Below are 25,184 nucleotides of genomic sequence, written 5' to 3'. Positions count from 1 at the left end.
AGCAACAAACCACACACGCTACTCACGTTGTCGTTCGATTGTACAAGAATGTTAACTTGACGCCGTCCACACATCTTCTCACCTCTCCCTGCAGCGTGAACGTTTCCAGTTTCAGCGTCAACATGGATCTCGTCTGAAGAAGCAAAGGAACACTTCTATAAGCCCTGACTTGTTTGCCTGTATGCGGGTTTGCTACAAAAATAACGGAGCAGTTTATTAATTTCATAAACCCTGAACTCTTGGGAGCACCTTTTATCACTCCACTACTACGTCGAGTGGAATTATTATCGTGGACACTGTGATACTGCCCGAGTCAGATTGTTAGTGGCGTGTTTCGAGGATATATAACTATAGCTCTGTGTGTGTGTGTGTGTGTGTGTGTGTGTGTGTGTGTGTGTGTGTGTGCGTTTACAGCAAAGGAGACAGCACAAGGGCACACAAAAAAGGAAACAATAAAAAGAAAAATAGCCCACTACTCGCTGATCCAGTAAAGAGTCCGAGGAGGTGGCCGAAAGAGCAGTCAATTACGTGAGAAGAGGTGTCCTGATACCTTCCTCTTGATTGTGTGTGTGTGTGTGTGTGTGTGTGTGTGTGTGTGTGTGTGTGTGTGTGTGTGTGTGTGTGTGTAAAATGCACTTTCTTACTTGGAAGTCTTTTTTTTTTTTTACGTGTACGCCTATAGCGCCGGTAGGCTCTCTTGAGGGGCCTGGATTGTAGTCAACCCCAGCCCGTCATGGCGCAGGCAAGTGTTTATAGTGGCGCCATCTTCTCAGCTTCCAGGAAATGCGAGAGATATATAGTGTATGCCCTGACTACTTAGATATACTCAGCGTCAAGGCGTTTTATAACAGTAATTCTTGATTTGAACAATAACATGGAAACGCAAGCGAATAGGAATGGCAGACAGAACAATGATCTTAGGCAGTGCACTAACTCGGCTTTCTTCTCCTCTGGTATAGAATATCATGTCTCGTAATATCATGGACGCTTTGTGACGCTGGAATGAGCTATTACTTACCTCACCCACCACGGCCAGAAAAGTAAGGCACATACCGAAACTCCTCGCACGGCGCAGTTAAAGTTATTCGGGTACTTGGTGATCCCGAAGCCTGGGGAGGACCAGTAGAACACTCCGTTGAAAGCCTGAATTAAACATCTTGGTGGTTTAGGCCTGGTGGTGGTGGTGGTGGTCGGTTTAGTAGTGGTGGCTTTTGCTCTGGGGGTGGTGGTGGGTTTTTTAGTGGTGGTGGTGGTCGGTTTAGTAGTGGTGGTTTTTGCTCTGGGGGTGGTGGTGGTGGTGGGTTTTTTAGTGGTTGTGGGTTTTTTAGTGGTGGTGGTGGTGGGTTTTTTAGTGGTTGTGGGTTTTTTAGTGGTGGTGGGTTTTTTAGTGGTGGTGGGTTTTTTAGTGGTGGTGGTGGTGGGTTTTTTAGTGGTGGTGGGTTTTTTAGTGGTGGTGGGTTTTTTAGTGGTGGTGGGTTTTTTAGTGGTGGTGGTGGTTTTTTTAGTGGTGGTTTTTGCTCTGGGGGTGGTGGTGGTGGGTTTTTTAGTGGTGGTGGTGGTGGTGGGTCTTTTAGTGGTGGTGGTGGTGGTCGGTTTAGTAGTGGTGGTTGTTGCTGTGGGGGTGGTGGTGGTGGGTTCTGTAGTGGTGGTTGTTGCTGTGGTGGTGGTGCTGTAGTGGTGGTGGTGGGTTCTGTAGTGTGGTGGTGGTGCGTTCTGTAGTGGTGGTTGTTGTTGCTGTGGTGGTGGTGGTGGGGTCTGTAGTGGTGGTGGTGGTGGGTGCGGTAGTGGTGGTGGTGGTTCTGGTGGTGGTGGTGGTGGTGGGTTATTTTGTGGTGGTGGTTGTGGCTGTGGTGGTGGTGGTGGTGGTGGGTTCTGTAGTGGTGGTGGTGGGTTCTGTAGTGGTGGTGGAGGGTTCTGTAGTGGTGGTGGTGGGTTCTGTGGTGGTGGTGGTGGTGGGTTCTGTAGTGGTGGTGGTGGGTTCTGTAGTGGTGGTGGAGGGTTCTGTAGTGGTGGTGGTGGGTTCTGTAGTGGTGGTTGTGGTTTCTGTGGTGGTGGTGGTGGGTTCTGTAGTGGTGGTTGTTGCTGTGGTGGTGGTGGGTTCTGTAGTGGTGGTGGTGCTGTGGTGGTGGTGGTGGTGGGTTCTGTAGTGGTGGTGGTGGGTTCTGTAGTGGTGGTGGTGGGTTCTGTAGTGGTGGTGGTGGTGGGTTCTGTAGTGGTGGTGGTGGGTTCTGTAGTGGTGGTGGTGGGTTCTGTAGTGGTGGTGGTGGGTTCTGTAGTGGTGGTGGTGGTGGGTTCTGTAGTGGTGGTGGTGGTGGGTTCTGTAGTGGTGGTGGTGGTTCTGTAGTGGTGGTGGTGGGTTTTTTAGTGGTGGTGGGCTCTGTAGTGGTGGTGATGGGTTCTGTAGTGGTGGTGGTGGTGGTGGGTTCTGTATTGGTGGTGGTGGGTTCTGTAGTGGTGGTGGTGGTGGTGGGTTCTGTAGTGGTGGTGGTGGTGGTGGTTCTTGTGTTGTGGTGGTGGTGGTGGTGGGATCTGTAGTGGTGGTGGTGGATTCTGTGGTGGTGGTGGTGGTGGGTTCTGTAGTGGTGGTGGTGGTGGGTTCTGTAGTGGTGGTGGTGGGGGGGGGAGATGTTGTGGTGGTGGTGGGATCTGTAGTGGTGGTGGTGGGTTCTGTAGTGGTGGTGGTGGTGGTGGGTTCTGTAGTGGTGGTGGTGGATTCTGTAGTGGTGGTGGTGGGTTCTGTAGTGGTGGTGGTGGGTTCTGTAGTGGTGGTGGTGGGTTCCGTAATGGTGGTTGTTGCTGTGGTGGTGGTGGGGGTGGGGGGGTCTGTAGTGGTGGGGGTGGTGGGTTGTGGAGGGGGGGTGGTGGGTGGGGTGGTGGTGGTGGGTTCTGTAGTGGTGGTGGTGGTGGTGGTGGGTTCTGTAGTGGTGGTGGTGGTGGGTTCTGTAGTGGTGGTGGTGGGTTCCGTAGTGGTGGTTGTTGCTGTGGTGGTGGTGGTGGTAGGTTCTGTAGTGGTGGTTGTTGCTGTGGTGGTGAGTTCTGTAATGGTGGTTGTTGCTGTGGTGGTGGTGATGATGGGGTTTTCTGCATTGGTGATTCTGAAGAGAAACAAAAATAAAGGAATCGTTAGGACGTAAAATATTTGCGATCTACGAATAAACACAGGCTGATGAATGTACAACGCAGAAGGGTGATTCTACTCTTCGCTGGTCCTGAGACTCTCCCCTCCCTCTTTTTTGTCACTTACGTGCATCCCGGTTGCGGCACAAAGGTGAGTTGGGCAGACCATCCCCTGCGAAGATTATTACTTATCGCCCTGAAGTATAAAATCATCTCTTGACCGGTTCCGGTGAAGGTCTGGCCTGCAGTGATGTCCGTGCCACAATACCTGCCGAGGATTGGAAGAACTTGAGTGGTCACGGTCACCATCGTGCAAGTTTAGTGGCACAAAGGAATATCACAAACTAAACTTGTTACGTAATAATTAGAAGTGAATACGCCTTGTAAGAGTAACAGTGGCAGCCTTGCTCGCCGTCACGGGGCAGGTAGGCGAAGGCTAAGTGGTAGCGTGCTGGGCCCACATTCACCGCGTGGAGGACGACGCGGGTTCGAATCCCCACGCTACCACCTCGGATTTTTCAGTCACCGCCGAGTGGCTTAAAACTACCCACATGCTGTCCTGAATACCACCCATCAACCCGGACTCTAGAGGAAACCGTCCAAGTGAATCAAGAACGAGTTCCGGGGGGCAGCATGAGCCAAGAGAAGATGGCGCCACTGTAAAAACTTGCCCTGCGCCATGACGAGCTGAGGCCGACTTCCATCCAGGCCCCTCAAGAGAGCCTACCGGCGCTACAGGCGTACACGTACAAAAAAAAAAAAAGCCAGAGCGAGCAGGGTCTTTGTATACTCACACTTCACCGTTGTACAAGTTGTCGGTTCTGATCTCCAGACCATCAAAGTAGCAGCACGTCTCTGTAGTCGAGCCGCAGTAGGGATTCTTTTCGTACAGGTAAAAGTCTGAGAAGGTCACTCGGGGCACGTGGCACACGGGAGCTGCAATCCACTTGACGCACTGGACTGCCGGGGCAGGGAGAACGGAACAGAGGGTGAACAGACAACACCACACAAAGGGAGCCCGCCCACCCACACTGTGTCTGGCTTCAGTACAAGACACACACACACACAAACAAATCTCTCTCTCTCTCTCTCTCTCTCTCTCTCTCTCTCTCTCTCTCTCTCTCTCTCTCTCTCTCTCTCTCTCTCTCTCTCTCTCTCTCTCTTCTTCTTTTCTTCACCAACGTTGTAGTGCGAGAATGGAATAAGCTCCCACCTTCAGTGGTTCAGTGTAACACGATTGACTCCTTTAAAAAACAAGCTCGATCGTCACTTCCTTCAACTTAATGTCAACTAGAAAGGAAATGCAACGTTTAGGAGCCATCTGACTAATGTAGAAGCACTTAGGTTTAGGGACAGGCCACCTAGTCTGGACCATGGGGTCTGTGTGGTCTGATTTTATATGTAAATCTATGTAAATCTTTCACTCACTATTTGGGTAGTTGCTTGGATAGCCCGGCGAGGTGAGGAGGCCTTCCTGAGTTACTTTCTCAGTGCAGGGATTCGTCAAGTCGTCTGTGGAAGACGAGGTTTGGTGTCAACAGTTATGCCAAAACAGCCGGATTTTGCATAATCCACTAGAAAAAGAACGATTATATAGTCACTGGATCATTCCAATTTTTCAAAATGGTTCGCTGAGCAATAGATATGATTTAATGAGGAATTCTTGGACTACACTGTAATTGAAGGTTGAACTGTTATCCTCTTCTATCCCAAGAGCCAAGCTATCGTAAGGTGCTTCCTCACTACAGAGGAACAAAGAAAACAAGTATTCTGAGAGCTCCAGAGACAAGGTGTGCAAAGCGGCGGCCAATCACCGTAGTAGTCTCCTGTCACTGTCTGACAGTTGGCCCCTGAGGTGCCCGAGGGACACATACAAGCGCAGCTTTTTCCATAAAACCCGCCGTTCTGGCAGAGGTCGGCGTTCACTCCGCAAGCAGCAAGCCACTTATCTATAAAAAATGAAAATTGTTGATCATTTTAGTTGGTGTCGACGGTCAAATTATTTAATACTAGTACCTTACCATATGCATACATGTTTGTTTCCTATCGCGATGGGATTTTTTCATCATCCAATTCAAACCGCATGGTAAGTGCATGGATACTTCGCCGATGGAAACGGTTCGAAAAAGTAATGGTGGTTGAAGCCTGGCGAGTGTTAAAATAGGAGCGATATAAACATTATTTGTAAAAAAGATCAATTCCTACAATAAGTCCGAGTAAGCAAACGTGCTCATTTTTCAGTATAGGAAGGAGTTCAAGTCACAGACAGGAGGAAATACAGACCAAGGAAGGCTGTTCCAGACATTATCAAAGAGAGGGACGAAGGAATGAAAATGCTGGTTAACACTTGCATAAGGGATTTGGCTCGGATAGGGGTGAGCAAGAGTTCAAAGTTGTGTGAGGCCGCGGAGGGGAGGAGGCATGCAGTTATAGTCTGTTCAGAGCATGAAGTCGGTTCAGGGTGGAGCTGGTATCGTCGCTTACCTCTAGCCATCCTGCCAAATCAATCTTCGTACATGCGTCTTTCTCTTATTTCCCATCCCTGTGCTATTTGTGATATTTTATGTATTCTGTATATAGTAAAGGAAGCTACATAGTACAATGAGTGTCGATGTTTAGGATTATAACAACGAATTGTATAAATTCTATGACATGTGGCAACGATTTTTTCCCATATTGCCACGTTTTGGTGGTGGTGGTGGTGGTGGTGGTGGTCGGCGTGTCCCCTTAGGTCCCTCCCCCGGGTCGAGAGGGAGAGAGAGAGAGATAAACAGGTGGGTTGTGGGTGGGTAAGTAGGGAGACGGTGCTAATCGGATAATTGGCGGTCGAACTGGCATTGCCGCACTCATGGGAATTCAGGAATCTGCCACACCTTGAACCGACTTCATGCTCTGAACAGACATTTTTTTTATAGCATGCCTCCTCCCCTCGCAGTCAGGATGAAAATATCGGTAGGAAACAGAGAGGCAACACTGCTGCGGAATGTAAATGATTGGAGACCAGGGGCGTATTTAGGACCTTGAAACATTGGGGCTATTGGGCGTATTTTAAAACATTTCGTCGCCCAAGCTCACATATTTGACATGGCTTTCGTAGGAGCTGTAGGCCTTTCCAGGGGTAGTTTTATGACCCTGGTGGTAGTTTGACCCTTCTGTGCCATGAACCTTAAAAAACACTTATGAAAACCAGATTGATCCCCTCTTTGACCTTTAGAAATAGTTGATGTGAGAAGCGATGGTGTCTTAGCCCAGCTCAAAATGCTGGGTGGTTGGAGCGCGAGAAGCGCGTAGTTTTTAGGGTAATTCTGAGGCCTTGACAAACATTAGGGACAATTTGTGTTATTGTATTTAGCAGTAACGCGGAAAATATGGCAAGTGTGTCATAACAAGACTTTCAAGGTAATGATCAAATTATGGTAAAGCATAACCACATTTAAGTGGTTAAGACTGATGTATCATACACATAAACCTCAAATTAAAATTTATTCTTTCAGATACGTTTACTGCAGAGAACAGGGCACTAAAAACTGATGAAAAGCAATTGGCCGTGTTTACAATATACCATAGAAAAATAACGAACATTAAGTGAGCATCAAGTATTTAGTAATCAGAAACTACCATTTTTCACAAATTCATATAGTATTTTATTAAACTTATTCTGTTACCAAGGAGATTGAAAACTACAACTCAGCGCTCTTACACTTAACTCTCTTGTTTTTTTGCCTGGAAAAAAAAATTGTACGTGGAAATTAGAACTCCAACACATTCAATATAACCCCCCCTTTTTTTTTATCAATAGGAAGATTAAGCAATTCATTTTGTAAATTATAGTAATATTAATGGCAGCCACAACTTAAGGGAAGAACTGGATAAGGGAAACTGGATAAAAAAATACTGTACATGTGCCGTAACTTACTTACATTAGAGTTTCATTGTTTGTCGCTTCCACTGACACGCCTTTCTTTAAACCCGGTAGCAGCGACAGGCCAAATTTGTGGCTCTACCGTGTACCAGCGACGGGCCACATTTTTGCCATGATATAAACCCCAAAAAATAGATGATGCATAAACAAATGCGTTGATATATATTATGAAATGGTTTGCGTGAGTGTTGATTTTTTCTCATTTTTCTCGCTTAGATGGAAGGGCCTTTAGGAAACATGATCATACCACGATTTCCGCTGGCGTGGTTCTCATATTTCCGTGGTTTTCTGACGTGTCCACGATCTTCCAAAGCTACGGTAGATTTCACCGAAGGACGACGGTATTACTCACCATCATCATCATCATCAGCAATAACAAGAAACAAATGAGAACCACGCCAGCGGAAATCGTGGTTTGACTGAAGATCGACGGAAAATTTGCCCAGTGTAATAGTAGCCCCTTAATTACTCATATATCATACTCACTGATGCAGCCGTACATGGTGTTGGCCAATAGTATGTCCCTGTGAGAGAGTCCCGTGCGCTGGCCGATGAGCTCCTGCGCCAAGGGATATAGGGTGGCGATGGTCGTCTTGCCGTTGTTGGTGAAGCCCTGAAAAATGTGTCAAGGGGAGAGTCTGCTGCGGGGAGTTAAGGGCCAGTTCGACAGTCCAACACTCTGAGCCGATTTCACAGTCCAACACAGTGTCTTCGTAACAGCCCGAACCAAACTATAGAATCCCATACAATCCAAAATGGTGAGGTCATCGATGCCACACTAAATACACAAGACTTCTCCTGTATAGTTTCATAAAATTTGTGAACTTAAATATAAACACCAGACACTATACAAGGAAATTTCGAAGGCTCTGGTATTGGTTTGGGAGCTTACGAACCCATCATGGGGAACTGTGAAACTGGCCCTCTGTCATTGTAAGCGCCCAAACCAAACCATATCCACTACAATGATCCGCTATTTCTACTCATTACATGATATACTAATTAAGAGATTTCCTGTGTAGCTTCCTAAAATTCCCTCCACCTTTTTATATCAACTAGAGCTATAAGGAATTTTCGTCGTATTTTGTGTTTGGTTGGGGAAAAGGAAAGTTTGGTTTAGTCGGCGCAACATCTATGGTCATATGCCGGATAGAGACAGGAGGGGGAAGGAATTATAGAAGGGAACAGACCCCAGGAGACGGGACACAACCCCCGATTATTACCTGGTACCCATTCACTGCTGGGTGGACAGGAACGTAGGGTATCAGAAAAGCCGCCCAAATTTTTCCACTCCGCCAGGGAATCGAACCCGGGCTCTCTCGATTGTGAGCCGAGTGTGCTAACCACTGTACCACGAAGCCCCCGTTTGGCAGGGGAGCTCGCAAACTTGCTGTATTGGACTGTAAAACTGGCCCTAAGACGACGAGACGTTTTACAATAGGGGAGCGTATAGTCATCATGGTAAGAAGGAAACCATACTCATGCAAAGTCCCTCACCGTAGAGCCGTAGTGCATGTCGGATGAGTAGTCGTATGGTATGCCGTAGGTGTTGACCACTGACGTGCTGTACTTATTGAAGTTGTTTTCCTTGCCAGTTTGGATGTTGCCATAATTGATGACCACATAGTCGTCACGGTCGGGGCGACTCTGCTCGTGCACGAACCCAATGGCGTGGCCGATCTCATGGGCGACAATGCCGAGCTGACCCGCGTCGAGGAGAACGATGTTATTAAGACTTTGTCAAGCCTCTGGCAACTAAATTACTACACACACACACACACACACACACACACACACACACACACACACACACACACACACACACATAATAGCTACCATTATTTTTGTTATTGTTATTCATCATTATCTCATCTATTATTATTACTATTTATTATTTAGTTATCAATGGTAATGTTTTTGTGGTGCTGTCATCTTCTGTGCAAACAGCTGCGACTCCTGAATTTCATTTACTTTCGTATGGTTTCTTAATAGAGGAAGGTTTTAGGAGAAGACTTCATGGGAAGGTTTAATGCAAGGAATCAGTAGAGGCATGGAAAGACAGTTAAACCAAGTGGCATAAGTTTTAAATGTTGAGGGAACAGAGTATGTCATGGGAGCAGAACCAGTGTAGAGTGAGCGGTATTGGGGAGTGGAGTATGGTAACTATATAATTTATTGTGTTACGACATAATATTACCATAGTGTACTTACTTCTTTGCAGCCACTTCCAATGGAAATGTCTTGTCCATTCTGGGCCAACATGCCGACATACGACCAGCATCCAGACCCTTCAAAAAACCTGACGTGCCGTTGAGCGAGGTTGGACGTGAGCTGGAATCTGATGCAGGTGTTTTGCTCCCAGTGAGCAATCGCTGCATTTATGGCAGCCACGGTGACGGCTGAGTCCGAGGTGAAAACCGAAAACAATTTTGTTTTATTGTATAAAGAAAGAGACTGGTTGTGTTACTGAACTATCGTATAGAATCCAGATTTAAAATTCTTTTTTTTTAGTATGTTAACACATCTCGATAGTAGGCCATATACTCTTCGGTCGGCATTACAAGACACTTTCGCTTCTCACATCATCTATTTCTAAAGGCCAAAGAGTGGGTCAGTCGGGTTTTAATGAGTGTTTCTTGAGGATCACGATACAGAAGAAGGGTCAGACTACCACCAGGGTCATAAAACTACTCCTGGAAATGCCCACAACTCTTACGAAAGCCTTGTCAAATGTGTGTTTTTGGGAGGCGAAATGTCTTGTAATACGACCCTAACCTGTACGCTCGTCTTTGTCTGTTTGTGAATGGAAACATAATTTTTACATACAGTCGGTAGTGTCGAGGTAGTAGGGCACGGTGGGGAAGCCGCCCTGTTCAGGCCAGCGCGCTGAGAGGTCTGCAAGGGCCTTCCTCTCCCTGACCGCTCGCCACTGGCTCTCCGTCAAGACCATGTCTCCTTCAAAGACTTGGTGGCCGTTCACAACACTAGGATTGGTTTCCATGAAGTCTCGTGTCTTAATGAAAAAAACAGAGGAAAGAATAAAAGAATATTCGGAATAGCTGACAGGAAGACAAGAGTGATGAAACTATGTATTGCGGAGTACTTACGTATTCATTGTAATTTTATTCAGACTCACCAGATCTCTCATTTCTGCTTTGCCATCCGGTCCCTCGTGTCCTTTGTCATCACTCCCCTATAGAGAGAAAAAATATATTTACATTAGTGCAATATAAGGGTGAAGTTAAGCTGGGTGCATCCACTATAGCTGAGCGTGGCTGCGGTGCTCAACTCCATCGCTTCCTTTGAGCCTGTGGTGGGAAGCTAAGTCTATATACACCAAGTCAAGTCATACGCAGGTTTGTGGGAGGAGACACGGCCGAGGCGTGGTTTATGCGTGACACTACTTGGAGCCAAACTATAAGAGAATTATAGAGAATGTAGAAACAGGGATTTAGAGAAAACGAGGAAAGGCGGACTAATTTAAATCAGTCACTTCAACATGCCCTCCCTCACACCCCACACCGCCGTTTGTAGGCATTGAAATTACAGTCACGCACAATAAAGACGTATTTTTTCGTCAGTGGCTTGCCTGAACACGCTGTGAAAGAAGGCGAGAATGCACAACCAGAGTGCACACACGGCCCCAACTTAGTCACCACTGAACTGGCGGGTATTTTTTTTTTTGGCTCCAAGTGACGTCATCCCGCTGCTCCGCCCCAAAACCGCCTCCTGCGCGTACCGGTCGCAGTTTTGAAGCAGAGTGACTTGACTTGGTATATATAGACTTAGGTAGGAAGAACTCATTACCGGGGACACGGGCCAGTATGAAGCCCGGTATTGCCACAGTTTATGTTCACCAGGTGTGCCCAGGTAATCATTTCTCGATCAGCCCGAAAAGAAGGATGAACAGCTGGGTGGAAAAAGTTGGAAAGTTTCGTTTAGTCGGCGCAACATCTGTGGTCATATGCCGGAGAGAGACAGGAGGGGGAAGGAATTATAGGAGAAGGGAACAGATCCCAGGAGACGGGACACAACCCTCAATTAATACCTGGTACCCATTCACTGCTGGGTGGACAGGGGCGTAGGGTATCGGAAAAGCCGCCCAAATTTTTCCACTCCGCCCGGGAATCGAACCCGGGCTCTCTCGGTTGTGAGCCGAGTGTGCTAACCACTGCACCACGAAGCCCCCAACAGCTGGGTGGGTTGAACGCGTTCTGTCCGGGCTGGGGTACGAACCCGGGTCCGCAGATTCATAGCTAAGCACGCTAACCACTGCACCTGTAAGTGGAGTTCAGAGAAATAAGTAGGTGAGGTTATCCAGTGCCACACAAAGGTTATATGTGCACATTAAGTTTCTCCTTTGCCTTATCTGCTGCTTAGAGTGATCCCTGGTGGATAACCCACTGCAGGGCCTGAGACTTCTCCGCGACAGTAGGAATTTGATTTGTCTGATTATTATTATTATTATTTTTTTACATCTTGGTCTATAGCGCCGGTAGGCTTTCTTGAGGGGTCTGGGTGTCGGCTCCAGCCCATGGACGCAGGCAAGTGTTCATAGTAGCGTCAACTGATCTTGGTTCATGCTGACCCCCGGAGCTCATTTTTTATTTCCCTTGAAAGTTGTAAAGTTTGGTTTAGTCGGCGCAACATCTGTTGTCATATGCCGGAGAGAGACAGAAGGGGAAGGATTTATAGGAGAAGGGAACAGATCCTAGGAGACGGGACACAATCCCCGATTAATACCTGGTACCCATTCACTGCTGGGTGGACATGGGCATAGGGTATCAGAAAAGCCGCCCAATTTTTTCAACTCCGCCCGGGAATCGAACCCGGGCTCTCTCGGTTGTAAGCTGAGTGTGCTAACCACTGCACCACGAAGCCCCTATTATTTCCCTTGAACAGTTCCTCTAGAGTCAGGATTGATGGGTGGTCTTCAGGAAAGCATGTCGGTAGTCTTACGCCACTCGGCGGTGACTGGAAGATCCCAGGTGGTAGCGTCGGATTCGAAGGGACATCATCCAGGACGCGGCGAATGCGGGACCGGCACTCTAACCACTCAGCCACCGCCTCCCCCTCCTTTGTGGTGTTTGTGATTCGTATATGAATGATATATAACTAAGAGTAAGCTGATAGGACGGTTATTTCTTATGTTAGATCTTTCTTTACTTTCAAAGCGCTTCGACGGTCTAGGGGTTAGCACGCTTATTTTTTTTTTCTACGTCACGGCCTATTGCGCCGGTAGGCCTCTTCCCGGTGGGCCCTGATGGTCGACCCAGCCCGTTCTGGCGCAGGCGAGTGTTTATAGTGGCGCCATCTTAAATTGGCTCATGCTGCCCTCCCGGAGCTCGTCTTTAATCCTAGAATCTAGAGTCCGGGTTGATAGGTGGTCTTCTGGACAGCATGTGGGTAGTTTTAAGCCACTCGGCGGCGGCTGAAAAATCCCAGCTTGGTGGCACCGGGCGGGGATTGAACTCACGTCCTGCTGAACGCGGCGCCATCACTCAGTCGACTCAGCCACCGCCTCCCCATGAATCCGCGTACCCGGTTTCAAATTGACTGGGCAGTCGGCGCACAACCCGCCAAGCTGTTTATTCTCCTTTCGAGCCCAAAATTGGGTACCTGGGAAGGTAAATTGTGGTTAACCGTGTAGTAGCGACGGGCCAAATTTGTGGCTTTACCGTGTACCAGCGATGGGCCAAATTTTTGCCATAATATAAACCCCCCAAAATAGATGATGCATAAACTGATCACAAATGCTTTGATACATATTATGAAATGGTTTGCGTGAGTGATGTTTTTTTCTCATTTTTCTTGTTTAGAGGGACCTTTAAGAAACATGATTCCCGCAGCCACCACCGGGTTTACCTGGATGTCATACTGGCCCGAGGTAATGGGACCCCCCCCCACTACTGGCACAAGGGCCAAGGTGACGGCCTCCGCAGGTAGGGCGATTTCTCCTAACGTTGCCTTTTCTGTATATATTGGTGCCTGCATGTCGCAGTCTTATGGATTCTTTTATGATGATTTTATGAGAAAAAATCGATGTTTTATACCATTCTCCAGCTTTTATTTGCAAAACTCGACACTCACTCCATCTTTCTCGGAGTTTTCCACACCCGGGGTGCGATGCGCACCGCGGGTGTGCCCCAATGACTGATTGATACACAGCAAGGTCCGAGGGGGGATGCTTCCTGAAGAAGTCATTTGTGTCCTCACACTCTGTGTCCTCTTCTGTCTCAAATATCACCAAGGAGTAGCTGAGCATACTCTTATCATCTTTTCTTTCATTTACTGTTGTCATATCCTTTAAAAGGTTACAAGATATATTACATTATACAAGTTCTTAACACTGCCTAGAGCTTCCGACCTTAGGCAGGGATGAGAAATGTCTTAATTGGATTCCACTTCAGGTGACGGCCAAAAGAGGTGTCTTAATGGATCCTGTTGTTTTTGTATCCATTTTTTTAAACGTTCGCAGTCCACACGGATTTACATTTTGTTGAGCATCATTTATTTTGTAAACTTCATCTTCTTTTCCCAATCGAGGCATACGTTGTTAGGATACTGCCGATTATCTAAGTACCGGTACTGGCGGCACTAAGTGTACTGAGCCCGAATTTACAATTAATCTTAATCTTTAACTTAAAAGTTCCAATGAATCTCGAGTTTAACTTATAGCTGAGCTTAAATGAAAAAAATAAGTTCAACTTCACTCAACAGCTGATCCAGTATGAAAATTTGTCCTGGCAAAAGATGTATTTTTCAAATTGTAGAATTGCAACACTTCAGTGACTGAATATGCAGTAATAGTACTTTATCAATGTTATATGATGATATACTTCAGAAATATGGGCATAATAAGGTAGTATTTATAAAATAAAGGTTACGTTTATCATCCGCGCAAGGTGATATTCTTTTTTTTTTCTCTTGAATGTAAACACGGACACGCGTTCCTGTTCGTCTTCCTCATTCCTGCATCACCCACCCTCTGACGAAGTAATCATGGAAAATATTGCCGCTTTCACTTCTCCCAAGAGGAAAAGGGGAGTGAATTGGAGAGACTGCCACACTCTACACATAGTAGAGGGAAGGGAGTCAACAGATACCGTCTGCAAGGGTAGCCACTGTCCCCTAATAGATGACATGAGTCCGGTGGCATACGATGATCCTCAAACATGCGTTTGAGGCCACTCTCACGCCAAATACGAGCATCATGAGTGGACCCAGGCCAATTAGCTACAACATTAAGAATATTATATTTGGCATCAAACACTAATTGTGTGTTTATGCTATGGAAATTCTTCCTGTTGACATGGTCTGCTTCATATTCCCTGGGGGCCAGTATCCTGACATGCGTGCAATCTATTACACCAACAATGCCAGGGAAGTTTGCAACTTGCACAAATTCTTGTTGTTTATCTCGGATTTCAGGGACGGTGCGAGGAAGTCGAATGAATTGGACAAGTATGGCTAGTTGTGTAAGTGCCTTGAGGGTATTGGTGATCGCTTTGCTTACTGACGACTGTGATGGACCAAGATCATCACTGTTACACATCTGCATTTTCCCCGTTGCTAAATAACGCAGTGTAATAATTACTTTCATTTCGGGTGTCAATGCAAAACTCCTTGAAGTAGGGCTTTGCAAGGCCCCTCTCACCAAATCCGTTACGAACAGTACTCCTGCACGATCCAGTCTGTAGCGTTTCAATAGTTCTGCGTCACTCAAAGTATTCAGAACGTCTCTTCGCTCTTGAAATGTCTTCTCTAGGCGCTGACGGGCTTGTTGACGTTCGGCCATCTTGGCGACTGAAGTTCGACTTAGGCTCCTTAATACGGGTTTGGGCCCGTCTAAAATATCCCGTCAGCTAAGATCAACTTATGAGGGATAAGATGAAGAATAAAGTTAAACTCGCCCTAAAGTCAAACTTAGCGGTTTAAGATTAATTGTAAATTCGGGCCCTGGTACTGAGGTGATACTCGAAACTGGCGCCACCAACAGGTACCGGTACTGGTACTGCCGGTACCTGAGTTTTCCGAGCTGGTATCACCGGTATTCAAATTAACGGACTATGCGGATAATATATGTCATATAGATCTCACGGAGTAGTCGCTGATTTGACACAGTCATTCCAGCGACACACTTATTACCAAAGGCCGCCTGTTCAAGTTACTGTTCAGTGTTCATGCCTTAGAGAAAGACAGGAAGCACAAGGGACTCAAAGATCCGGATCTTAGTCCTTCTACACAGGTATCGACAACGCCAGACACTCGCGCTGAGCGTGGTCATAACACCGTGGGCCAGGCCAAGCAGCCATAAAACTTTCTAGCGAGACTCACCGTTGTTCTGAACTACTCTACCAAGATATGTGAACTTTTCCGCGATCTCAGTGTCCTCGCCACACGCATGAACAGACTGTACTGCTTCATGTAGCAAGCCTCCAAACACCTGTACCTTGGTCTTGACCCAGGAGACCTGAAGTCCCAAGTAATAAAAGCAGCACTTAAAAAAAGTGAAAATATTGATTCTGTACTTACGTCAAGAATGATTGGAGTCGCCGCGCGCTCCTCGTCCTGTTGGAAAGAAAGAGGCAGTGTATCTCTCTCTCTCTCTCTCTCTCTCTCTCTCTCTCTCTCTCTCTCTCTCTCTCTCTCTCTCTCTCTAAAATTATGCGGTTAATTACACACACACACACACACACACACACACACACACACACACACACACACACACACACACACACATGAGATACATCCTCCATAAGAGGAAGGAATAAGTCTTAGTAAATGGACAGCATCTGGGATGGGAAAACAACTGGTGGAGACGATACAGAACGCTTAACCTCGGTGAAGTTGATTTAGTAAGAGATGAGCAATTTTCAGTTAAGACAGCGAGTTGAGGATTGACCGAAAGGGTTCAATGTAAAATAAAATGTCAGCTGAGATATATCGGATAATAGGGGATAGGTGTTTGAAACATTGTCGAATTTAGAGGTGGAGAAATTGAGTTTTCGAGACATTAAAGGACATCAAGTTATCTCTACCCTGCTCAAATATGATATCAAGGTCTCAGTTAAGCGTTCTGCAGCCTAAAGGTCCGCAATACCTGTTTAAATTGTCTTCTGTTAAAAATATTGGGTAATTGGGGTTGAGTAGTCAGGGAGGGGTGGCTGAATGCTTAACCGTCAGCGTGAAGGCGCGGCGTCCACGAGGAAGCTGGTTCAAGTCCTGCCCGCCGCCACAGCTGCATGGGAGTTTTCAGCCATCGCCGAGTAGCCTAAGACTACCCACATGCTGTCCTGAGGACCACCTATGAACCCGGACTCTAGATTATCTCTAAAGGGAGGCTCAAAGATGACCTCCGAGGGGCAGCGTGAGACAAGCAGGATGGCACCACTGTAAACACTTGATTACTCCACATCGAGCTGGGGTCGACCATCAGGCCACACCACCGGCGCCATAGGCCAAAACATATAAAAAAAGATGCAGAGTAGTCTTTGCCGGAAGGTTGAATATCGAACAATTTGTTTTAAAGAGATCATTAATGAACAAATGAATAAGTGGGAGATAGAACAGAGCCCTGTGAAACAGCACTGTTGATAGGTTTAGGGGAAGAACAATGACCGTCTACCACAGCAGAGATGGATCGGTCTTAAAGGAAACTAGAGAAAAAAGTACAGAGAGACGGAAGGAGGGTAGTTTAGAAAGCAAAGATTCATGCCAGGGTCTGACAAAGGCTTTCGAGATGTCTAAGGCAACAGCAACAGTTTCATTGAAATTGCTAAGAGAGGATGACCCAAAGTCACTTAGGAAAGCAAAGATCACCAGTTCGTAGACCGAACCTTGCCGAACCCACACTGGTAATCAGAAACAAGATCACCAGTTCGTAGACCGAACCTTGCCGAACCCACACTGGTAATCAAAAACGAGATCTCCAGTTCGTAGACCGAACCTTGCCGAACCCATACTGGTAATCAGAAACAAGATCACCAGCTCGTAGACCGAACCTTGCCGAACCCACACTGGTAATCAGAAACGAGATCACCAGTTCGTAGACCGAACCTTGCCGAACCCACACTGGTAATCAGAAACGAGACCAAACGTTGATAGATGCTCGAGAACTTTTCTGTTAGGGATTGTTTCAGTTGCCGAGGAGAGGCAGGAAATCAAAACTATACGACGGTAGTTTGAGGGATTGGAACGGTCACCCTTCTTAGGCACAGGCTGTATGTAGGCGTACTTCCAGCAGGAAGGAAAGGTAGATTTTGAAAGGCGACGAAAAGGTTCGACCAGGCAGGGTGTCAGCACGGAAGCACAGTTTAAAGGACAATAGGAGGCACTCCATCAGGTCCATAAACCTTCTCAGGGTTGTAGCCAGAGAGGGAGTAGAAAACATCATTCTTAAGAATTTTAATAACAAGCATAGAAAGTTCATAAGAACAGTCAGCATGTAAATATCGATAGAAGATAGAAAGAGAGGCAACGCTGCAGCGGAATTTAAGAGATTAATTTTTACGTGAGGTAGTGAGTGACAGTGCATGAACGTTCTGTTTGTGCACTCCTGAAACTGCTGATATTCGACAATGGCGAGCAGCAGGAGCAGGACTCTGAGAGACATGTGTTGCGTCTTTGAAGACTATTCATGCAATAAGTGGATGGCATGCTGTTTGTGCCCTAAGTGGTGTCATGAGAAGTGTGCTCATCTGACAGGGGTCAAGCAGATTATTACGTATACCCAAAATTAACTGGGTGTGTTCGCCATGCTTACACAAGGCATCTTTAGCAACCAACATTGTGGAAAAATTGGATCAATTTAGTCAAGAATTATCTAAAGAAATATTAGTTGTGAAAAATGAGGTTGAAACTCGGGCACTCAGTGTGAAAGAGAAGTTGAGCGAGGTGGCGGATATGTTTTGTGCTGACAAGACAGAGTCGGGTGGCGCCAGCTGGGCTGATGTAGCAAAACGGAGGAGCAAGAAGCATCTCCTTGTCGTGAAGGCCTCTGATCAAGATAAAGAGGCTACTGAGATAAAAAATGAAGTTTCCCAGGCATTACAAGGCATTCAGATTACTGATTCAAGATTCACGAATGGAGGTAACATTGTTATGAACTTTGATGATGAGAGTATAAGGAATGAAGTAGCTCAGAAATTAGAAAATGTAGAGTAAGTTAGCACAAAAAGTGTGGGGAAATTAAGGCCCATGATCTGTAATGTGCATAAGGAGGAGACCGGGGATAAGATAACTGAGACATTGTTAAACAGGAATGAGTTCCTACACTCGATTCCGGGAGATGAGGGGAAAATTGAGAAGATTCTCAATAAGCTGATCCACAAGCATCATGACAAGATAAAACTAAAATGAGGAGTGTACACTGTGAGAGATACATACCATGCAATCATATGTTACCATTGTCAAGGATACGGCCATCTTGAGGCCAACTGTACTGCCTAGAACAATGGAGAAGACCCAAAATGTTTCAAATGTGCTGGGGATCATAAATCAGGGAGTGCTCCATGGCAGAAAAGAATGCATAAATTATATGAAGTACAAGAAGCCTGAAATCAAGCACTCGGCGAATGACCAGTGTTGTGTAGTCCTTCAGACTGAAATTGAGAGAATTCGTAACATAACCGATCATGGGTATTGATTGGTGTTTGAGAATCAAAGCTAAATTGAGTGTTAAATGTTCAGTGAGTTGGAAATAATCGCTGGACATTAGATTGTGATACTATAAAGAAAATATCAGATAAATGGAAAATGAAGTAATGGATATTTGTGATAGTGTAAAAAGGAAAGATATTGTGATTGGTGCGAACCAAAACATGGCCAAGTGACTATAATGATGCCAAGTTTATTAAAATGATATCAGTAGGCTATCCATGAGAGCAATTAAGACTCACTCACTCACTACAACGTTGTGAATGAGTGCATATCGAGGATTATTAAAGAGGCTAACATCATAATTGTTGATACCTTGCGGAGCGCTGCGCTGGCGGTGGAGCGGGGCCTGAAACCTCATCAACGGTAACGGTAACGGTAGATAGAAAACTGTCAGTAGGAGGAGGGGAGTTGATGAGACGAGGGGGGATTAGTAAGGGGAATATGCCCTGAATCGTCCATAGTGATTTTTTAGATAAGGTTTGAAAGAAGAGGGGGATTAGTAAGAGGAATATGCCCTGAATCGTCCAGAGTGATTTTTTAGATAAGGTTTGAAAGAAGAGGGGGATTAGTAAGAGGAATGTGCCCTGAATCGTCCAGAGTGATTTTTTAGATAAGGTTTGAAAGAAGAGGGGGATTAGTAAGGGGAATATGCCCTGAATCGTCCAGAGTGATTTTTTAGATAAGGTTTGAAAGAAGAGGGGGATTAGTAAGGGGAATATGCCCTGAATCGTCCAGAGTGATTTTTTAGATAAGGTTTGAAAGAATAGTTCAGTTTTAGAAGGATGGAACAGCCGTGCTGCCATCGGACTAAGGAGAGGTGTGAAAGATGAAGTAAAATTGTTAGAGATATTTATGGGGAGGCGGTGGCTGAATGGATAGCGTGACGGCGCCGCGTTCGGGACGACGCGAGTTCAATCCCCGCCCGGTGCCACCAAGCTGGGATTTTTCAGCCGCCGCCGAGTGGCTTAAAACTACCCACATGCTGTCCAGAAGACCACCTATCAACCCGGACTCTAGATTCTAGGATTAAAGATGAGCTCCGGGAGGGCAGCATGAGCCAATGCAAGATGGCGCCACTATAAACACTGGCCTGCGCCACAACGGGCTGGGCCATACCATCAGGCCTCTCCAAAAACAAGCCTACCGGCGCCACAGGCGAAGATGTAAAAAAAAAATTGTCAGAAGGCAATTCCTCTTGAACTTATATAAAGCTTGTGTTGCAACGGCAAGCATATGATAAATTACAAAGAACTCAGCACTTCGGAAAAACCTGCATGTCTCAAATCCTCATCAGGAGGCCCTCCCCGCCCTGCAGCTCACCACCCTTCAGGCCCGCCACCAACACCTCCTCCAGCAGTTTGCCACCAAACTCCTCCACCACCCACGACACAGGAACCTGCTCCCCCCGGTAGCTCCCCCTCCCCGCCACAATGTCCGACACCACAACAAGCTGCTCCCCATACGTGCGCGTACTGACAGGTATAAGAACAGTGCAATACCCACAATAGTGAAAATCCTGAACACATAGACTCTTTACTCCTAAGTTACTTTTAAGTTTGTAGTTTTAATGATCTCCATACATAATATGTATATTTTCAGCTCTAGAGCTGCTTCTCCCTAAATAAACCGTATATTATTATTATTATTATTATTATTATTATTATTATTATTATTATTATTATTATTATTAATACTAGATCAGCTTCCTCGACGCCAGATATTTTTCCCCACTTACATGCTATCCATGTACAGGGGCCTTGTCCGCCCTCGTATAAAGTATGCATCTCCTGTGTGGGGAGCTCCACTCACACAGCTCTCTTGGACAGAGTGGAGTCTAAGGCTGTTCGTCTCATCAACTCCCCTTCTCCTACTGACAGTTTTCAATCTCTTAAATTCCGCCGCAGTGTTGCATCTCTTTCTGTCTTCTATCGATAAATTCATGCTGGCTGTTCTTATGAACTTGCAAACTGCATGCCTTCCCCCTTCCAGCGGCCCCGCTCCACTCGACTTTCTACTCAAGCTCATCCCTATACTGCCCAAATCCCTTATGCAAGAGTTAACCAGGATCTTTAGTCTTTTATCCCTTACACTGGTTAACTCTGGAATAGCCTTCCTTCTTCTATATTTCCTCCTGCTTACGACTTGACCGCTTTTAAAAGGCGAGTATTTCGACACCTCTTCTTCCGAAATTGACCTTTCTTTTGACCATTCTCCTGAACTCTTCTTTTTATAGGGGCAGTGATTAATGGAATTTTTTTCTCAATTATTATTTCCTTTAAGCTGCTTAATATGCTGTAAAATAAAAAGGTCTGGAGGATCCACCAAAGGGCATTTGGAGGAATGTGGTCAAGTTTTCCCTTCCGGCATTCCTATATCAAGTCCAGCTCTGCAGGTCTGGTCTCTGGTCCTAAGAACCTGCAATGCTCAACATTCTAGACCTTACAAAATACAGGAGGCGAGAACCGTTGCTGTTCCTGGCACCAGAGCGATTTGGACCAACACTTACTCCATTACAAAGCCATCCAGCTCTGCCAGGCCTCCTCGTCCACAGAGTTCCGCTATGTCCAACTGCAGGTTGATCCGGGGGACGGTTCTGCGGTCGGGCGCCGCTTCTGCGCCTACCCAGACACTCCGAAAACAAGGAGAGGAGTTAAGGGATCCTTCCTCCTTCAATATGCAGGGGTCCTATAGGCTTTGCCCTCCACCTGCCATTGACGGCAGGCTCGCCAAATGTGCCGCACGGTCGGGCCCCAGCAATACGGGATTGGGGTCGAGGCTGACGCCGTTTTTTTTAGGACCAATAGGACATTTTAGGAGGAGGGGTGCAGGCCCCTCCCAAACCAGGGACTGGACTGAGTGCTAGCCGTAGAGCACGGACGCTGGACCGCTGAGAGGATGTTTTACCTGGCTACCCAAAGCAAGAGACATAAACAGGAATTTGGGAAAGAAAAAAAAAAAGAGAAAAACAGCTCAGGGCCCGAATTCACAAACAGACTCAATAACTACGAACTAATATAACTACGCACTATTGATTTAGCTACCGACGTTAGCGTCAGATTCACGAAGCAAACCTTAGATTGTAGTTAGAGGCGCGCTAAGTCAGCGACGCCGCTGATTGGTTGATGACGTCATTGGCCTTGCAGCGAATCGCAAGCACGTTTACAGAACCGTCAGGCAATCCTAGGGAGGCCCGTCCAGGTGCTGGTTCAAGAAACCCATTCTCTTTTCCCATTTTTCTTCCTTTCAAGGCAAACTGTACTAAATCGTAATCTACGAATTCAATTATTTCGTTGTTTGCTGCACATTTACGTCAAAGTAACTCTGCTGTTCGATGTCTTGTTACCTACGAACATGCTTAAGATGAAGAAAAAGAAGATACGGAGGAGATTGAGGCAGGAAGAAAGCAAACATAAATATGGGACAGATATCGAGGCAGACAAAACGAAGGACGGAAGGAAGGAATAGGGAAAATTAAGACTGTCTTGCCATATCTGCGGCCCAACTCATGGGATAGTTGTCACTCGACAAAGGTCCATGGTCCCTCCACGGATGGGGGCGGTGTCACGGGCAAAATTGAGCCTCGGGGAAAATTAAGCCCGGGCATTCACATGCCTCTGTTATCTTAGCTCAAGCTCGTGTATGTGGGGTTCTTTTCGACTGATATGGCGTCTAGAACTAGCATGATCATCATTCTTTATTATGATGACAAAGACCATGTCAAAATTTGCCTCATTAAATAAGAAAGTACATAAAGTTCGGCAGCTTTTCCTCGTCGCCAAGCCAAGCCAAGGGTAGGCGGTGGCCGAACTGGTAGCGTACTGGGCCCACATTCACCGCGTGATGGACGACGCGGGTTCGAATCCCCACGCTACCACTCGGATTTTTCAGTCACCGCCGAGTGGCTTAAAACTACCCACATGCTGTCCTGAAGACCACCCATCAACCCGGACTCTAGAGGAAGCCGTCCAAGCGAATCAAGAGCGAGTTCCGGGGGGCAGCATGAGCCAATGCAAGATGGCGCCACTATAAACACTCGCCTGCGCCAGAACGGGCTGGGCCGACCATCAGGCCCCACCTGGAAGAAGCCTTGGGCCGACCATCAGGCCCCACCAGGAAGATGCCTACCGGCGCAACGACGTAAAAAAAAAAAAAAAAAAAAAAAATCCTCCAGAGCAGCGCTCCGACACCCATGATCGCACATTCATTTTTCTCAGAAAATAGGATACCAATCACATATACATCAATATATTTCCACAGGTGAATACTTAAGGCATGTTTACACCAAGTTGCGACACCTGAGATTCATTAATAATGACAGGGGAAGGAAAAATATAGGCCCCTGTCATCGACAAAATTGAGCCTCGGGCAGAATTGAGTCTGGGCATCTATATGCCTCAGATTTCTTCGCTATTATATATTGTAAGATCGTTCTGTTGACATGTATGGGTAAATTAACGCTTTCTGTATCTACATATAGAAGGAAAACGCAAAATTCTCCCAAGTAAATCAGAAATTACATAAAGTTCGGCAACTTTTCCTCGTCGCCAAGCCATTCTCCAGCAGCAGGCAGAGGTGGGAGGTCTGGCAATCCCCCGGCCGGGTGTTGCCATACCGCCCACACTTATCATATACCTCTCAAAGTGTGCATATCTCATCATTTTATAAAGAAATGGGCCTCCTCTACTCGCAAAGTTATATTTCAAGTTGAAAAACGCGATTTATAAGCATTTATACGTAAATCTGATAATATTGTTAGCGTTACCGTCAGCTCCGAGGCAGTAGTTATTTAATAACAAATTTAGCGTCACACAGAGCGCGGTAAACGTTTGTAGATCCGCGGGCTAACCCGTGACGTCATCGATTAGTTGGTAGTTATTGGCGCAAATGGGAGATGTCCCAGTGACCAGGAGAGAAGATTGCTAGAGTTGCCGCCAAGAATGGGTGGGCTCGGCATCACCAACCCGCAAAATATGGCTGAGTCTGAATTCGGGAACTCAATCCGAATCACAGCCTCCTTGACCGGATATATTACCAATCAAAATGAAAGGGGAGAAGACAACCCTCAAGATATTAGGTCACTAAGGAATGAAATCTCCATAAACAGAGAAGAAAAACAGAGAGACACTCTGAGTGACCTAATGAGAGAACTCCCAGAAGACACAAGGAGGAGGACAGATATTGCACAGGAAGTGGGCGCTTCAAACTGGCTAACTACACTATCTATCAGGGCAAAAGGCTTCAACTTAAACAAAAATGAATTTACTGATGCCCTTGCCCTCAGGTATGGCTGGCCAGTGGATGGGCTCCCAAACATGTGTAACTGTGGCTCACCCTTCAACCAAAATCATGCCATGACATGCAAGAGAGGAGGTTTCGTCTGCATGAGACATGATGAAGTAAGAGACGTAACAGCTCAGATGCTGAAAGAAGTCTGCCACGACGTGACTGTGGAACCCATGCTGCTCCCTCTGCAAGGCGAACACCTCGCCAGACGCACCGCTAATGTATCGAACGAAGCACGAGTGGATGTTAGCGCCAGAGGGTTTTGGACTCGTGGACAAAGGGCATATTTTGACATAAGGATCTTTGATCCCATGGCCCATTGCCACAGAGACCTGACCCTTGATGCAGCCCACAGAAGAAACGAACAAGAGAAGAACAGAGCATATGAAGAAAGAATACAGAATGTGGACCAGGGCTCCTTCACCCCGGTAGTATTCACGACGGCAGGAGGGATGGGACCAAGGGCGCAGAGCTTCTACGCAAGACTCGCCGAAACACTGGCGGATAGGAAACAGCAGCCAAGAAGCAGTGTGGTCGCCTGGATGAGATGCAGGCTGTCCTTCTCCCTCCTGAGGTCAGCCTTGGTCTGCCTGAGAGGAACCAGGTCACCTGCACCCAAAACCACCCGCATTGCTGACCTGGACTTTGAGGCGACGGTGGTTGATACTCGTATCAACCACAAGCTCTGTTAGCTTAAAAATAAAATGTTTAGTAAAGTTTGTAATATTAAATAAAGATGGTTGTCGGCCACAGTCATTGGCGGGGTGGGGCCAATGAATTGCTTTGTGAAAGGATATGAGAGAATATACCGCTCACAACGCAACTCTAATAGATGGAGGCCCGTATAAAAATAAAAAAAGTAGTAGTAATAAAAATAGTAGTAGTAGTAGTAGTAATAGTAGTAGTAGTACGTAGTAGTATTATTATTATTATTATTATTATTATTATTATTATTATTATTATTATTATTAGTAGTAGTAGTAGTAGTAGTAGTAGTAGTAGTAGTAGTAGTAGTAGTAGTAGTAGTAGTAGTAGTAGTAGTAGTAGTAGTAGTAGTAGTAGTAGTAGTAGTAGTAGTAGTAGTAGTAATAGCAGTAAAAGAAGTAGTAGTAGTAGTAGTAGTAGTAGTAGTAGTAGTAGTAGTAGTAGTAGTAGTAGTAGTAGTAGCAGCAGCAATACTAGTATTAGTAGTAGTACATAA

General features: G+C 46.2%; 1 protein-coding gene and 1 non-coding gene across 2 annotated transcripts in view; both read right to left on the bottom strand.

The window, feature by feature from the left end:
• Positions 1-2,856: 2,856 nt before the first annotated feature.
• Positions 2,857-25,184, bottom strand: part of LOC126982117 (protein SpAN-like) — a gene marked incomplete at its 3' end in the record, with an annotated part of 40,929 nt that continues 18,601 nt past the window's right edge. The window contains exons 4-15 of the mRNA XM_050833918.1: positions 15,575-15,610; positions 10,176-10,232; positions 9,866-10,052; positions 9,251-9,438; positions 8,537-8,740; positions 7,526-7,652; positions 4,932-5,066; positions 4,546-4,629; positions 3,912-4,077; positions 3,245-3,385; positions 2,907-3,095; positions 2,857-2,860 (exon numbers count right to left, since the gene is read on the bottom strand). Coding sequence (XP_050689875.1) covers positions 2,857-2,860; positions 2,907-3,095; positions 3,245-3,385; positions 3,912-4,077; positions 4,546-4,629; positions 4,932-5,066; positions 7,526-7,652; positions 8,537-8,740; positions 9,251-9,438; positions 9,866-10,052; positions 10,176-10,232; positions 15,575-15,610 — 1,518 coding nt within the window. The remainder of the gene's footprint in view (positions 2,861-2,906; positions 3,096-3,244; positions 3,386-3,911; positions 4,078-4,545; positions 4,630-4,931; positions 5,067-7,525; positions 7,653-8,536; positions 8,741-9,250; positions 9,439-9,865; positions 10,053-10,175; positions 10,233-15,574; positions 15,611-25,184) is intronic.
• On the bottom strand, positions 11,847-11,920 carry Trnav-uac (transfer RNA valine (anticodon UAC)). The gene has a single exon. It is a non-coding gene; the product is annotated as a tRNA-Val (tRNA).

The sequence above is a fragment of the Eriocheir sinensis genome, chromosome 4, assembly GCF_024679095.1.
Source record: "Eriocheir sinensis breed Jianghai 21 chromosome 4, ASM2467909v1, whole genome shotgun sequence".
NCBI lineage: Eukaryota > Metazoa > Arthropoda > Malacostraca > Decapoda > Varunidae > Eriocheir > Eriocheir sinensis.
The sequence above is the reverse complement of the archived record's forward strand: the minus strand, read 5'-3'. Positions and strand labels throughout refer to the sequence as shown.